The sequence below is a fragment of the Arachis hypogaea genome, chromosome 9 (assembly GCF_003086295.3).
Source record: "Arachis hypogaea cultivar Tifrunner chromosome 9, arahy.Tifrunner.gnm2.J5K5, whole genome shotgun sequence".
In the NCBI taxonomy this organism is placed as follows: Eukaryota; Viridiplantae; Streptophyta; class Magnoliopsida; order Fabales; family Fabaceae; genus Arachis; species Arachis hypogaea.
The window spans coordinates 118,824,713-118,842,143 of record NC_092044.1 but is presented as its reverse complement, the minus strand read 5'-3'; the positions used below and the strand labels follow the sequence as shown (position 1 = coordinate 118,842,143).

At 32.0% G+C, this 17,431-nt stretch overlaps 1 protein-coding gene across 1 annotated transcript; it reads left to right on the top strand.

Annotated features, from left to right (window-relative positions):
* The first annotated feature begins 1,409 nt into the window (after positions 1-1,409).
* On the top strand, positions 1,410-5,002 carry LOC112712604 (GATA transcription factor 8). Its single transcript, XM_025765536.3, has 3 exons — positions 1,410-1,824; positions 2,518-2,793; positions 3,756-5,002. The coding sequence occupies exons 2-3, from the start codon at positions 2,545-2,547 to the stop codon at positions 4,563-4,565; spliced, it is 1,059 nt and encodes a 352-aa protein (XP_025621321.1). The 5' UTR covers positions 1,410-1,824; positions 2,518-2,544; the 3' UTR covers positions 4,566-5,002.
* Positions 5,003-17,431: the final 12,429 nt, after the last annotated feature.

Genomic DNA, 17,431 nt, shown 5'->3' with positions numbered 1-17,431 from the left:
TATATGATATAAATTTTGATTTTAAAAACCACAATATTCATAATTAAGAATTGCACGCACGAGGTGTAACATAGAAATGACACTAAAAAATGTGCCATAACAAATACAATGAGATTTTTTATAGCAAATAATTAAATTCTATATTTATATTTATATATTTTTTAAAATTATTTCAATTTTTGTAATTTCTTAAGTATAAACATATAATTTAATTAATTATCTTTTAAAAATCCAATATAATGTAACCAAAATAAGCATTTGATAATAGAAAAATGAGTGTTTCGAAAATAGAAAACCAGGGTGCTGAAAAGAGAAACTGCCGAAGTATTCAAATTGATATAAAATGACAGAAAAAGAGTATCTAGAACTCTTTTTTGGGCGTATATGGCTGAAAACACGGAATTTTTAATTTGGACATATATCCAAAATTCTCGATTGAATTTTCTCTTTTGCATTCAAATTTGTACGGTTACTAATTTTCATAATTGTCACTACCTTCAATTTCGTAACATAGTAAAAGAAAGGATTTTTCCATAATTCGGAAAAGTCAATAATTTAAAGAAAAATGAAAGCTGTAATTTGCAAAATCAAAGATAACACTGGCGAGCGCGTAAACTTTGGCTAACACACGTAAATATTTAATATTATTATTATAATTTTGGGGTGGCAAGCGCGTAAATATTTAATTAATAAAATACCCTATCCAAAATTACCACGTAGAGTAGAATAGTGGACAGAGGAATCATCGAATTCTGGACCCTAAGTAGCACACTTTGCGTGTATGTCACGCGCTTCAAGCGAAGTCAGAAATTCTGACTTTTTTGGACATTTTACGATTACTGCTCCCTATGCAGTGGTAAATAAGAAAATAATTAATTATGAAAATGAAAAAAATGCAGTTACTGTATAATTATAGTAATAGTAGTACTATGTTTTTGAGGTTAATGAAAAAGAAAGAAAGAAACAGTGTGTCTGAAACAACGGCGGTTAAAGGCCTGACACATCCAATGTGGGCACAGATTTCTTCTTCCTATTTATGCAAAGCTTTTTTTTTTACCTTGTTTTTATCCCTACCAATAATAATCTTCAAAGTTCAAACTCAAACTCAAATCAGTGGTTGCACTCTCACAAACAATGAAAAAGTAAAAAGCCAGCCCCTATTTTTTTTGTTGGCTTTGTAATGCTAAACTTGCCTAAAAAATTTGAATATAGAAATAGGATGAGTGTTATATATTAACGTAGTAATAATTAATAATATTTATCGTCGATCAATACATTACATATAACAAGTGTGGTACAAAATTTGAACCTTCTATAACTAATCAACTAATTAATTGATTAATCCAAATTAATTAACTCTTTGTTAATAATAATAGTTATAATGTTAAGACAAGTGAATGGGAAGAATTGAATATCCGTGAATGGAGGAAATAGAGAGAAGTGGGGCCAAAGAGGGTAATATGAAGAGAGAGAGAGAGAGAGAGAGAAGACTTCAACATCAAGACAGTGAAGGGATAGTAAAAGACAGCTAGCAATGAAGGAGGAGCCTCACCTACCAGTGCTCCTCCACCCTCTTTCTCTTCTTTTCTCTTGTCTTGTCTTGTGTTGTGCCTTCATAACCCCCCCTTCCTTCATTTGTTCCCTTTTAAGCCTCCTTCATTCTCCTCTCTCTTCTTTCAAAAACCCCTCCTTCTCTCCTCCCTCTCTCATTCTCTTCTCTTTCTACAACTAAGACTAAAACTACCTCTCTCCTCCTCCTCACTCACACACCTTTCAGTTTGAGCTAACATACACAAGCAAAGGAGTTTCCTTTTGTAGCTTCAGGTTTGGCTCTATGCCTTATTATTATTCTCCTCATTCACACACTTTTCATTTTTAACCTTAACCCATGCATTTCATCAAACAATTGGAATGGGTGGTTTTCTTAAACCTACACTTTTGTTTTCCCTTTTTGAATTTTGAGGTTTAATTCTACTTCATGCTCGATAATTGTGGAGGCAGAAAATGGAGTTCATTATCCTCAAGAAAATTATATAAAATAAAAGTGATTTTTGGGATAAAATGGAACCAAATTGAAGCTGGTGTGGGTTATTATTACTTTTGGGACCAGCTGCCACTAACGTGCGCCACCCTCAAACTTGAAACTTTTCAAAGTTGTATTCATATCCAGATGCTGCAAAATCTTCAATTTCGGCTTTTCTCATTTCGCAAACAAAAGGAAAAATATATAATTAAAAATGATAAAAATATTAAACCCGCTTTCTCTTTATAAACTTTTTTTATTTCTCCTTCTGTCTCTTTTCAACAATGATTTTCCTAAACAAGGAAAATTATTTATTTGATTCTCGAAATAATGCAATAAATGATTCACAGTCACAGCAAATTGCTAACATGCGCCCACATTAATAAGCTTCACCATTCAACAATTGCTTCTATAATAACAATATACTCTTACTCGTTTTCTCAGTTCTCACCCGATTTTCCTTTTCCTTTTCTTTTTCTCTCAAATTTTCTCAGGAAAAAAATCTCTCCGTTGCAGAGAAAATGGTTGGACCAAACTTCATGGACGAGCTAGACTGCGGCAACTTCTTCGATCACATCGACGACCTCCTCGACTTCCCCGTCGAAGACGTCGACGGTGCCGGAGCCGCCACATTTCCCGCCGCCGCAGCCGCCGGGAACTGCAACTCGCTCGCCAGTATATGGCCTCCGGAGACCGACTCGTTCCCCGGCTCCGACTCGGTGTTTTCCCGCAACAGCGCCTCAGACCTCTCGGCGGAGCTTTCAGTTCCGGTGAGTTGCCCTAAACGACGTAGTTTTATCTGCGTTTGAATATTTCTTTTATTTTAAATTAAAAAATAAAATAAAATAAAATTGTCGCTTTTAACATGAATTCCATGACCTGGCATGTAATTATATCAAACGCTCCCGGTTTAATATCTTCGTTTGAGTAGTTCAATTTTTTATTTTGTTTCGTGTTTTGGTTTTATGTAAGTTTTTTAATTAAATTGGAATTTGGTGACACTGAAACAGGTACTTCCAAATATTGTTGTGATGGGAACAAAATAGTTTTTGTTTATTTCGTTAAAGCTGGTCCATAGATGAAGTTTTTAAAATTTAAAAATTATTATCGCTACTAATTTAAAAAATTTTAAATATTATCAGAGGAGGACATTTTTGACATTTTAAACGGACACTTGGTTTTGTCGGTGACATGTGGCATGTCACATCGTTTCTACCCTCCGTTGCGGTTGCTTTGTCTAAATTATTTGGGTCATCATTATTGAGTATCACGTGATTTAGCATGTGGCGATCACGTGATGTGACGAATAATAATCACAATAAATAAATAATAAAGATTGGAAGAGAGTGGTTGCTGAGTTGCTCTGGCTAGTTGTAGCAACTAGCAACCCATGCTTGATGATTATGCTTTTTGGTACATAAGCACAAATTCATATTCTTCAAATTCAATTTGAATAGCTTAGCATGTGACATTTCTTTTTTGGTATGGCCTAGGCCTATGATTTGATTCCATACTTGGTTTTTCTTCTTTTTTTTTTTCTTTAAAGAAAGAGCTTAACAGAGAGCTTATTACTATTGAAAAATTAAAAAAGAAATAAAAACAACTAAAGTGCTCCATACTTAGTTGATTACGCATTAGTTAAATTGTCAATTGTGAATGTATTAGAATTAAAAATAAATATGTTATGTGATTGGATATGGTTTTGATCAATGTGTTTGTGAATTTGTTTCAGTACGAGGACATTGTCCAATTGGAATGGCTGTCCAATTTTGTGGAGGACTCTTTCTCGGGTGGGAGCCTCACCATGAAGAAGGTGGAGCAGCCATCCTGCACCACCAAGGATGACTCTGCTCACAACCAATTCCAAACATCCAGCCCGGTTTCTGTCCTGGAGAGCAGCAGCTCATGCTCGGGCAGCAAGGTGCCGCCTCGCAGCCCGGAGGTTTACATTCCTGTGCCGTGTGGGCGTGCACGCAGCAAGCGTCCACGCCCGGCGACATTCAATCCTCGTCCGGCCATGCAGCTCATCTCCCCTGCCTCATCCTTTGTTGGGGAAAACATGCAGCCAAATGTCATCTCGGCCACCAAGGCTTACTCGGATTCCCAGAATGTTGCCGAGTCTCAACCGGTTATGAAGATGCCGAAGCAAGTTTCCGGGGAGCCCAAGAAGAAGAAGAAAATCAAGGTGACGCCTCCATCACTAGGCCAAGCTGATGATTCAAACCAGAATGCTTCACAGCCAGTTAGGAAATGCATGCATTGTGAGATCACCAAGACACCTCAGTGGAGGGCAGGGCCAATGGGGCCAAAAACACTCTGCAATGCATGCGGCGTTCGCTACAAGTCCGGCCGGCTTTTCCCCGAGTACCGGCCAGCCGCCAGTCCAACTTTCTGCCCATCCTTGCACTCCAATTCCCACAAGAAGGTCCTTGAAATGAGATGCAAGGGCATTGAAAAATCCGGTTTTGCAAATCATCATGCAGATGCCTCACCAGAACTCATTCCAAACACTAACAGCAGCCTTACCCTGGAGTACATTTGAGGGCAGGGGAAGTGATCCTAATTGGAGAGATTGTTTCTCTTTACATTACCTTCCTCTTAGAGAGTCATGGTCATATGCTATTTCTTATTGATATTTCATTTCTTTTAATTGGTTTTTTGTACAGGGTTGGAATGGGGGAATAGGAACAATAGATTATGATGATCATATTTTAGCAGTTAGGGTAAGATTGTAATGAGGACTTAAGAAGAAAAGAGGGGTTATGGAAGTCAAAAGGGTAGGGCTTTAGGTCTAGTAATTGGTAGGTCCCTTAAGGTTATATTAGGAGTTGGTGTCTCCGTTGTCTTTTTTTTCTTTTGGCATTCTTTTCATTTTTTCTTCTCTCTTTTTAAATATCCCTGTTGTGGGAATTCTTTTTGCAGTTCATTTGTAGCAAAAATTCTGAGTTGAGTAAGAAACTTTTAAATTTGTTATTTCCCCATTTGCTCTCTCTAAATCTCTCTATTGATCTGCTCATTTCACCTTACATATATCATATGCTCTATATAATATATATACACTACACACACTCTCAAGTAAAAGTTGAAGTGTATCAGACTTTTATTTTACTCATGGCAGTATTAGATTCTTGGAAAATTGCCTTTATTTCAGTGCTGTAAAATGCATAAACGTACTATAAACATTTGCTGTTGGAACCACCTTTGTCTTTTTGGTTAGTTATGTGAGGACCATAAAGAATAGCTTCTTTTTCAACTAAGTTGTTAAGAATTATGAGGTTGAAAAATTCTGCTAATTCAGTATGTATGACTAGTGAAAAATGTTGTTTGCACACTAAAATCAATTATCAGAATTAGTCATTATGTATTTGTGTATATAAATATATATATACACCTTTATTTGTATATTTTATACTAGTAGAGATTTTGACATACACTTAACATGGTTGATTATTAATATTTGTAGTGATTTTATGAATGCAAGATTTAATGTCAAAATCAGAATGGAGTAGAAAAGAAATATTTGACCTTGCTTAAGCTAAGGAATGGGGTGTTAAGAAAAAGGTTAAAAGGGTATTAGTGTAACCTTGAACATTTATGTTAATTACTTACAATGGTGGAGTTGTACCAAACCAATAGGAAAAGGTAGAGATGGAGAGAAGGGAAATGATGAGTCTTATTGGTAAGACTCATTCATTCATGCCTTGAAAGGCAAGAACAATGCTTATATATAAACAAATCTAATTATGGGTTTGAGGCTCTTTCTAAAGGGATTTGGCAACATGTCATGATCTGTCACACTACTTTACAACCAACATTAAATTAAATGATACCTTGCTGGTAAACCCAATTGATTGCTCAAATTAATCACTCACTTAAACTTCTCCAACCGATATGATATTTCTTTCAAATATCTACAACCCCCTTTCTTTAAGTTATGCCTCTAATTATTTATTATTATTATTTTAAACCACATGTATCCTATTCAAGATAATTTTGCTTAAGTTGAGTAGGAATTATTTGAAGGACAAAACTTTTCTTTACAAAATTTAATTTAATTACATATTTATAACAATATAAAATCGAAATTTTACATAAAATAAAAAATATAAATTAAATATGTAAAATATAAAATTGTAATAACACTTAAATCATTAAATCATAAAATCAAAAGTCCTCCATCAACAAATTTTGGTTTCCGGCCACATTGAACCCATGACTGCTCTGGGCTACTGAACAGAGGCCATTTTATTATGTGAAAGAAATTGGGTCAATTTCATCAACAACCTCTTAGGTCTAACCAATCTATTACAATGTGAATCTGTTTGAAGTTCTCTATCAAACTTGGGTTGGTCTGGGAAGAGTGAGGGCAACTTCTTCCAACCCTTTTGAACAGAAAATGACCACAAAACAGTCCATTTATTAAATGCTTTATGCATATGCTTCACATTTCTAGCCGAAACTATAGAATTTACCAAGTTTTTGCCTTAATTTATTTCACATGACTAATAATGAATTTAGCATCAAGGGTGATTAATCATAGGGTTTATCACAAGATATCATAATAATAGAATGTTAGAGAACCAATAAAATTTATTATTTTTGACGGTAGTTAACTAATAATGTTTAAAAGTATGAGCTAAAAATATATTATTTGATTGCTAAACTAAAAAAATTAGATTGAGGGATAAAAGTATAATATAATAGAGGAAAGTTATCAGGTATACCGGTGTTCCAGTTGTTTTAACGTTGATTTTAATTAATATATATTATATATTTTTTTTATAATTCAGATCAACGATTAAAACAACTAGAACATCGGTATTCCCGGTATACCTGAAACTCAGCTCCTGCTAATTGTTATGTTTGGTAAGCAATGATGCTAAATTAACCCTTGGGCTTGCAATTTACTGGTTAAAAAGGATTCACCAAAACAAAGAAAACCTAGCCACAACCACAAATAGTTAATCCCACTCAGTGTCCTGTTGATTTTTGCAACAATGGCAACGAGAATAAGCCTTGTGTTCTTAGCAAGTAACAAGATCATAGGAAAATAGAGATAGATCAAGTTTTTAATTTGCTTCCCGCAATCTGTAAATAAAACTTTCACTTATTAATTGTGATTTTGTTGAGCTGTTCTCCTTTTTCTTCTCCGGATTAATTGTGTTTATCTTTCTTAACATATTTGTGTTGAGGGCAAAAAAATAATAAATGGAAAATATAGAGGCAAATCTGGGCTTTTTTGGGCTTTTTTAGGTTTTTTTGTCTTTCGGCTATTGTAATACTAGAATTTGCCCTTTTGAGTGTGTAATTCTTTTGGGCTATTATACTTGAGATTCCAGAGATAATCCCACAAAGTTTTTTAACCAATTGATGGAACTGCAATCCCACTTTGAACGAAAATATTAAGGACCAAAAACAATATTATTGCCACCTGCGCAGATACTTGGATGAGAATTGAAAAGGAGACCAAAAAATTAAATAAAAATATAAAAATACAGATACTAATAATGATAATATAAGTTTTACTTTAAAAAAACTTACTAAGGTTATCAATATAGAAGTTTTGTACAATTTTTTTTTCTTTTAAAAAGCAGTATTTTATTCTCATCTATATAAAGGGTTTTGGTGCACAGAACTACTCCAGCATATCATCGTCTCATCTTTTCGAATAATTAGCAAGATCTTTGATTAATTGCAAATATTTTCTTTTTCGAATAATTTTTGTTTCTGTGAGAAACTTTTTGATAAACAACTTAAGAAGTCTTTTTGTAAGCCCTTGCTGAATTTTCTAGGTTATGGACAGAAAATAATATTTTTATCAGTGTTTTTTTTTATAATAACATTGCAGGAATATAAATATTTTAAAATTTTATCGGTTTTATTATGATATTATAAATTATAGCACAACAAACTTATAGAATCAAATTATTTTTACAAAAAAAAATCGTAGGGGACAAAAATCTGTTGGGCCAACCATGGAGAACTCTCGACCACCGAAGAGATTTCGGGAAGGAATCATGCAAGAGAACATAAGATGAGAAGACACCACATTCAACTTAAAACCTTAAGGTGTCAAGTTAATGAGTCTCTCATCTTATAAACTCCTCACTCTTCCTTGCTTTCTTTGATGTGGGACTAACTTCGACACTCCTCATACTTGCAACACTAACAAAATTTTCGTCGACTAAGAAGACCAAGATCTCCATAAATTAGAAAATTTAAATATTAAACTTTTTAGTTCATGTGAAAGAATTTAATTTTTTACTAATAGTTAATTTTAATATTTATTTTCTAAAATTTGAAAGAATTTAATGTATATATTTTTACATTTAATTAGATATTAATCTATTGTACCAATACAAATAATTAATTTTAATGTTTGTTATTTAAAAATAATATTTTTTCATCTATATGTATAAAAATATAATAATTAGATATTAGTATAAAATTTTTTATATTAATAGCTATAATATTAACTTAAAATTATTTTTTTTGGAAACAATTATATCTTAATTTTAATTATTAATTATAATATTAATATATTTTTTTAATTATATGTAATATATTTGAAAGAAGAGAATGCTTTGGAAGAAGCTTATACATTTTGGGAAGGAGAAGTGAAAACATAAATAAAAAAAATAAGAGGTAAAAATTTGAAATTAAATAAAAATTTAAAAAAATATATATAATAATAAGATATTTTTTATAATTTTAAAAATTTATTTAAAATATATTATTTTATTAATTTTATTTTTTATAAAACAGAAAAATAAAGAGAGACAGAAAATGAGAGAAGAAAGTGAGAGAAAAATAATAAAAAAAAAGAAAGAGAGATAGAGTTTGTTACTTTTAGAAAAAAAAATTTATTTTAATTATAATGAAAGAATATTTTGTGATACTTTTTTATTTGTCAAATTAGTAATATAAAATATATAAGTTTTATATAGAGTGAAAATGACATAGAGAAATAGAGAAGAAAAAAGAGATAGATAAGATGATGGCCGAAGGAGTTTATTAATTTTGGAGAGAAATATTTTATTTCAATTTTAATGAGTATTATGTCATACATTTTAGTTATTAAACTAATAATATAATATAGTTATATTTTAATTTTAATATTTTATTTTCAATTTAATTATAATTATAATTATAATTAAAGAATGTCATGTATATTGTATATTTTGATTGTCAAATTTATAATTAGTTATTAATAATAATATATATAAGAAAAATAGAGTAGATGAATGAAGAATAAAAAAGATAAAGAAAGAGAGAAAAAGAAGGAGATTGTTCTTTAATTTAAAAAAAATTGATTTTAATTATAATAACAAAATAATATATAACATATTTTAATTATAAAATTATTAATATATAAAATAAATTTAAAAAAAATAAGAATGAGAGTACGTACAAGCTGAAACTTTCTAACAAAATTCAGAATAAATTAAAATAGAATTACGTAAGAAAAAAATATTTAATTTGAAAGATACATTTGTCACACTAAAAACTTAAAAATAAATATCTGATGATCTGAATATGAAGGGCACACAATAAGATTAGATGTATCCTAGCTATATATATCGATGAGACTTGTAGTTAGAACTTAGAAGACATTGAAAAGACTAAGAAATTATGCATTTCACTTTCAGGACCCTACAGACATTGGTTTATGCCAATGAAAGACTTTTAAATTATATAATTTAATTGACTGACTCCTACCCTACCGACTTCTTTTCTTTTTCGTCGTTATATGAAGTTGGTGTCTACCTGTAATTGATTTTCCAAGTATATATATGAGAAAAATTCGGTCTCTAATCATAAAATTGTATGGAATTGAATGCATGGGACAATATTTTGAATACTTGTTATTATAAAATATTTTATTTGTGTTCAAAATTCTTAGTAATTCGGCATTTGAAGCTAGAACACATCCGATAACAAATATGGACCAAAATGCAATGTGTTATGTTTTGACGTACAAGTCATGGCAAATAATCACATGCATGGGTTGGTAAAATTCTGAGACATACATGCTCTACTAGTAATTAACATAGCATGCAACTTGTACCAATTATCCATCATATATAATCTGTTACCCTTAGACATATTGCAATATATATATATATAAGACGTGTTAGTTAGAAATCAGCAAAGTTTGTAATTTATAATTATTAATTAATCATTATTAATATTTTTAATAGTGTGAGATTATTCATTTTTCTTTTAATTATTAAATACTGACCAAATTTTAATAAAAATACTGATTCCCTAGACTTTTTCTTTCTTTATATATATATAGTCTTATATATGTTTCAAATCAAATATTTTTTAAATTTAATTTTAATGCACTATTAATATAAAATAATTTTATTTATATATATATCAATAAAAATAATTATTTTTTATATTGACCGTATGAATAATAATTAATTAGATAATTTATACTGTTAGTATTTTAAAATTAAACTCTTATTTTAAAAAAATCACATTATTACCGTATTTTTTATTACTTATTGTCTAAAATAAAAATATTGTTTGGTAATCTTTAAAGTGCTATACAATATTTATTTATTAAATTATTAGTATATTTTAAGATTCGGTTAACGATTAGGTTCACTCTATTGTTTAATTTCTTATTTTCTTATATGGTATAAGAATCTGATATATAAAATTGAAGGTTGTGGTAAGCTTAGAGAAGGGGGTTGAATCTATGCCTTCTTTTTTAAGTTGCTGTTATGACTATTTTAAATAAAATTACAATTATGATTCTGTTTGAACTCAGCAGCGGAAATTTATGAGATTATTTATTTTTGTCTCATGAATATCAGAAAACAAAACTCAGCAGAGAAGAGAAAAGCGAACACCAGCATGTATCCTGGTTCGGTTGCCTTGTGCTATGCAACCTACATCCAGTCTCATCCACAATTATGGAAGAATTTCACTATAGTTAACAGTATTACATACACCAATTTCACACTCAAGTTCTAACCTAACTTGACATTGGCTATGCTAACTCCTAACTATTCACTCTTAGTGCTAACCCAACTAAGAAAGGGATACCAAACAGGTATAAGATACAAGACACTTAACCAACCTAAAGAAATCAGAAGAATAACTCTAGACTTTTCTCTCAAGTGTATCATTCAACCTTTTTCCACTCATGGCTTTTACTTGAGTTTTCTCACAATGCCTTTTCTCACAAGAAATTACAGAAAGATAAACTTGGAAAAGTACATTACAATCAATAAAACATGAAGGAGATTGACTTCATCAGCAGCCTCTTAGCTATGTGCAAAACCAGATTCGCAAACCTCAGATGCAGTTCTTCAGTATTGGCCGAATACTTCTTTGATAGAAAGCGTTATCCAAGTAGATGGACTTCTTAACAGAACACTGTTCTCACTCTCTAATTTTCTCTCCTTGCTTTCTGAATGAACAGACAGCTTCTTTTATCTCCTTGCATGTTGCTTGGTTCTTCTTCCAAGGTCAACACCTTGAGCCTTGAGCTTCACCAACCCACAGATTCACTTTTTCACCTTAAACTTTGGAGTAGAAACTTTGCTTCTGACTTCTTTATCTTGACCGAAAGCCATAAGGCAGTAACCATAGAAATCTTCTCATGGTCAACTTGATCTTAGCCATTGAAAAACTACTTGGTCCCTAAGTATCACTTGTGACCGTAGATGTGAAACAGAATAGGACAGAGAGCAACTTTCTCTTGAATGCCATTTTCGGATAGAGCAGAGAGTTGGGAGAAGAGAAGAACATTTGATGCATGCAAGATGAGATGGATTACCTTTAACCTAAGCTTGATTTGGTTTGGATTTTCTGTTTTAGCTTCTGTGCTTCAAGCTTAAACTTTCTCTCTCTTGCTTCTTTGGTTACTAGCTTAGGGAGGAAGCTTTTTCTCTTTCTCTTTCTTACTTTTCTAAAGCCTTGATGTGACTTGATTAGAGAGGAGAGGAACGTTGCTTTGGTAAAAGCTAGTGAGAGGGAATGAAGGCTTCAATCTTGTATGAGAAGCTTGGATCAACTTTGAATTGATGGAACGGGTTTGGATCGGGTTTGATTAGCTTGGCCCCGTTGGTTCCTTTGGCTTCTTTCTTTGCTTTTTCTTGGGCTCTTAATTTTGCTTTCAGCCCACCATCTTTGCTGTTTGCTTTCTATTCCATTTGGGCTATTAACATTTGGCCTGCAACAATAAACAATTAGTTAATATGTAGATATAAATGATCAACACTTAATTATTTATTTTGCCTAAAAATAATGTTTGTCATCACTAATTAATTTAATTAATTTCTTAACTCAACAAAAATATTTCTCTAATATATAATAATGATTGAGCGTGTGAGGGTGTATCAAGTTCAATGCAAGATTGTTGTGTATAAAAAACAGACCCCCCTCATAATTAAGTTAACTCACCGTATAGTTTGGCTTTTCCATGCAATTGTTATTGGTGTCTTATTAGTTTTAATTTGCTTTCAATATATCAATGTCTTCTTACCCTACCTCAGAACCAGTACCCCTATTATACAAACGACACACTTAATTACAATAATCAATGCCTGCAATTCACAGAAAACGACCTAAATCGTTTTCATGCATGGGATCCATTTCATCCTTTTTTTATTATTTTTATTTTTTACCCATTTTCATTTTACACTTGCGTCACTAACTTCTAAAAGTGATGAAATACTTGCCAGTTAAAAATTGTTTTTTATTGTTGAGATCCAAATAGTAATAATAGTAATAATAATTGTTCTTGTTGAGATTGGTAGTGTATAACTCGTCCGCCGATGAGATGAGTTATACGTTGGTAAGAAAAGAACAAGGGGGTGGATACCTGCAAAAGGCATTCTGATATTCAAGTCAGTAAATGTTTAAGAGGTATAAGAATAATTCTATGATTATAGAATGTTAAACATGAATGAAGTAGAAATTATCATGTGTTTGTGTAATAATTCTATGAATATAGAATGTAGGACATGATATAGAACTTATAGAACTTATCATGTATTGTATTGTGTGTTGAGATATAGAAATTGGTGTCTTTTATAGACATAGAGTTGATAAAGAGAGTTGATGTTATGACCGTTGGTCATTAAGTCAGAATAATGGTCATTAAGATGAAAATGATCGATGGTCATTAAATCGGTAATGAAAGTGTCGGTTACAAGAACAGAATGAATGATAATTAAGGCCGAGTTATAATTCATCATAAACAATAACCGAGTTATAAGGAGACGGATCATAACCCCCAAACTTTCTCTGCTGATCATATGATCCAGGCTAAGTTTAAAAAATTAAATAAGTTATAACTCGGTAAAAAGAAAAGTAAATAATGATATGGTGAGCTCCCAAACTTAGTCGGGTTATTATATATGTCGGCACTTATTCAAAAAATAATTGAGTGATAAGAGTAATTCAATCAAGATAGTTGTGTGGGGGATACTTTTTCGCTTAAAAACAATTTTATCATTTGATTGTATGTGAACCGAAAAGTTCAGAAATAGATATCCATTGACGAAATCGATTGTATGATCCGAGCATATAATGGTTAATTGTCTTGGAAATTTTTTCGACCCACAATAGTTTATTGATGAATTTCTCGCTCAAAGCAATTAGTTATTAAATATTTACAATTTATATCGAAGGTCATATGACATGAATAAGAAAGATTGAGAAAATGAATATATACAAAGTCGCAGTATATATTGAATAATATATATTGTAAAAATAAAAGAGTTCAAAGTAGAAAAATGTACCTTGAAAGTTGATAATTGTATAGAAAAAGAGGACATATATAAATGCCATAAATGCCAGATGTGAATATCTGAATTTTATTTTGTAGGACACGCTTTAATTTGATAATAAAGCAATAAGATAACAGTCATTGAATGATACATTTGGCATAATAGTATATTTGCATTAATAGTAAATTTGCATGTTTGTAACTATTTTTTGCTTAACTTTTTGTATTAAACAAATAGTAATATAAAATTTAATAGTATAAAGTATAGAATATATATTGATATTTGAATATAACTAATAAATTAGTAAATATTAGTTACACAAAATATAAATGTAAAAGTATGTTGAATAAAATATATAATTTTACTTGTGTAAATAGAGAACTTTGAAAAAATTAGCAAAATTGACAAGCCAGTTTGTGCTCGGATTGATTGAAAACCGAGTTTGTTCTCAAATTGATTGAAAGTCGAGTTTATTCTCGGAATAGTTCATCGATCGATTATGAGATGTGAAATATAATGATATGTAAAAGTGAAGCAATTCGAATGTATAAAGTATATACTTTATAAAAAGTTACGATAGATTATATTTTGATAAGAGGTATTAAATAAAATCTTGAACGAAATTGTTAAAATTGGCTACAAAATTTGAATGTAAATCAAGTTTTATGGATCTGAGGGGAGTAAAAATTATTTTACTCGTCCCGTAGACGGCGCCAATTGTTCTTGTTGAGATTGGCCATGTATAGCTTGTCCGCCGATAATGTCTTCAAGCTTCTCGTCGAGATGAGTTATACGTCGGCAAGAAAAGAACAAGGGGGTGGGTAACTGTAAAAGACACTCCGACGTTCAAGTCAGTAAGTGTTTAAGAGGTATAAGAATAATTCTATGATGATGTAGAATGTTAAACATGAAGTAGAAGTTATCATGTATTGTGTGTGATAATTCTATGAATATAGAATGTAAGACATGATATAGAATTTGTAGAACTTATCATGTATTGTATTGTGTGTTGAGATATAGAAATTGGTACCTTTTATAGGTATAGAATTGATGAAGAGAGTTAATGTTATGACCGTTGGTTATTAAATTAGAATAATGGTCATTAAGATGAAAATGATGGTCATTAAATCGGTAACGAAAGTGTCGATTACAAACACAGAATAAATAATAATTAAGGTCGAGTTATAATTCATCATAAACAATAACTAAATTATAAGGTGATGGATCAATAATAATAATACATGGTCTAACAAATAATATAAGGGTTTTTCTAATAAATATACAGTTATTAAGGATACTACAAGTTGAAACATTTTAATAGAAAATATAATTTAACTAAATAAATGCATTGAAAAATTAAAATGATTTATTTTCATTCTCTTAACCAATATCTTTAATTAGTTAAATTCATACTATGTAAAGTAGAAAATAGGATTAAGTACGATTTTAGTTTCTATAGTTTAGGTCCAAAATTTTTGTTGTCTCTAACTTTTTTTTTACATATAAAATTGTTTCTAAGATTTAATGTAGTTTTAAAATTATTCTTTTAGACTGATTAATTTTTTAAATGACAAAAATACCCTTTTTTCTTTTCTCATCACTACCACCACCACCCCACCCACTACCACTCCATCACTATTTGTACCAAGAAATAACTTTCAACAACAACTTCAAATATATCAAAATTAAAACAACAATTCATCACTAAAACTATAATCATTAATGAGAAACAAGAAAATCATCATCATGGTCAAAACAAACATTAATTAAGAAAAAAGTGGGGCAAGGGGAGGGGAAGGGAAGGGAAGGGCCAGGCGCATAATGATAATAGACGTAGCGCTGGTGCTGATGGAAGAGGTGGATGAGCTTATTACCAATGTAATGATTTCGGTTATCTTGCTAGGGATTGCAACCGTGCTGGCAATGGTGGTGGCGGCGGCAGTGCATGCTATAATTGCGGCGGATTCAGACACATAGCTAGGGATTGCATTAGTGGAGGTGGCGGAGGCGGCCGAAGAGGAGCAAACGGTGGGGGCTACTTTAAGCACAGCAAGTTCGGACACATGGTGAGGGATTGCAGTGGAGGTGGTGGCAGCGGTGAATTTGGACACATGGCGAGGGATTGCAGTGGAGGTGGAGGCGGTGGTAAGTTTGGCACATGGTGACGAGGGACTGCAGTAAAGGTGGCGGTAACGGTGGTAGTTGCTATAGGTGTGGTGAGGTTGGTCATTTGGCTAGGGATTGCAACAGAGAAGGTGATTTGGGTGCTGGTGGAAACGATGGAAAGAGCACGTACTTCAATTGTGGGAAGCTTTGGCATTTTTTACTTTTGCAAGGGGTTTTGATAGTGGAGGAGAGGGAGTCTAGGCAGGAGGGGAAGGGCTGGGTGTTGTTTTTGCTTTTGATGAAGAAGAATAAGAGATGATGTGATAAAGAAGAAGAGAAGAGTATTTTGGTTCGAAGGACGATTTTAAAATTACATTAAAACTTAGGGACGATGTTGTATGCAAAAAAAGGTTAAGGATAAAATTTTTTTTTAGCCTATACCATAAAGACCAAAATCGTACTTGTTGAGTTTAGTTTGATTTTGGATTTTATATATATGATGACAAACATAATTTGGGGTGAAAGCCGAAGTTGGTGTAATGTGTGTGCTAAGTATTGCAGGCCCATTTTATAAGTTGCTTCACCCCAACTTAGTATTACTTCAGCAACATAACATGCCACAGCTCCAACACTCAAGCTCATTACTTGCTAATGAACAAATCAATTCCCATGAGAGAGAGAGAGAGAGAGAGAGAGAGAGAGAGAGAGAGAGAGAGAGAGAGAGAGAGAGAGAGAGAGAGAGCACCGAATAGAATAGTGGGAACAAAAAGAAGAAAAAGCAACAAGAACATCTGTCAACGACAAAGACAGCTGTGGCTCTAACAAAACAACAAGACACAAGGACAACTCCACTACTCCAAACACTTCAGCAAAGCACAATTCAGAATGTGGGAGAGAAAAACACAAACTTACAAAAGCAACAGAGTAGCTCCTCAGATAGCAAGAGTAATGGAGTAGAAGAAAAAAAGTAAAACATGCCAAGGATGAAAGCAAATCCAAGGACAGCAGAGATGGTGGAATGGTTTCTCAACTAGCAGAGACAGTGGAGCAGGATGAGCAAAGACTACATGCTCTCAAAGACAGCTCCAACGGGTAGTTGGGACAAGGAAATGGAAGAGGCAAATTGAAAAGCAAGCTGATAATATAAGGAGCATCACTTCAACATTTGAAGACAAGAAAAAGAGAGCACATTTAAAAGTATCATATCTACTATTGAGCTGAATTCTTTTTCTACTACTAGTGCTTTATTTCTGATTTTATTTGTTATGGCTATCTTGAGTCATCTTTTGTATTGAGAAAAAGGCTAAAAATGTAAGTGTAAAAGCTATGAGAGAAAAGGCAAAAGGTGCATGAAAGAGCCACTGAAATTCTGTGTAATTGAGTTGTTGAACTAGGATTAGTTCCCCTTGCCAAATTGGGTTAGTACTTGGTGGGTTTGAATCTGTGTAGATTCTCTTTCTAAGTTGGGACAACACTTTGGATTACTGAGTTTTGGTGAAGAAAGCTTAGTAGTAGATACTAGTTGAATTAGGTTGTAATTCAATAGTAT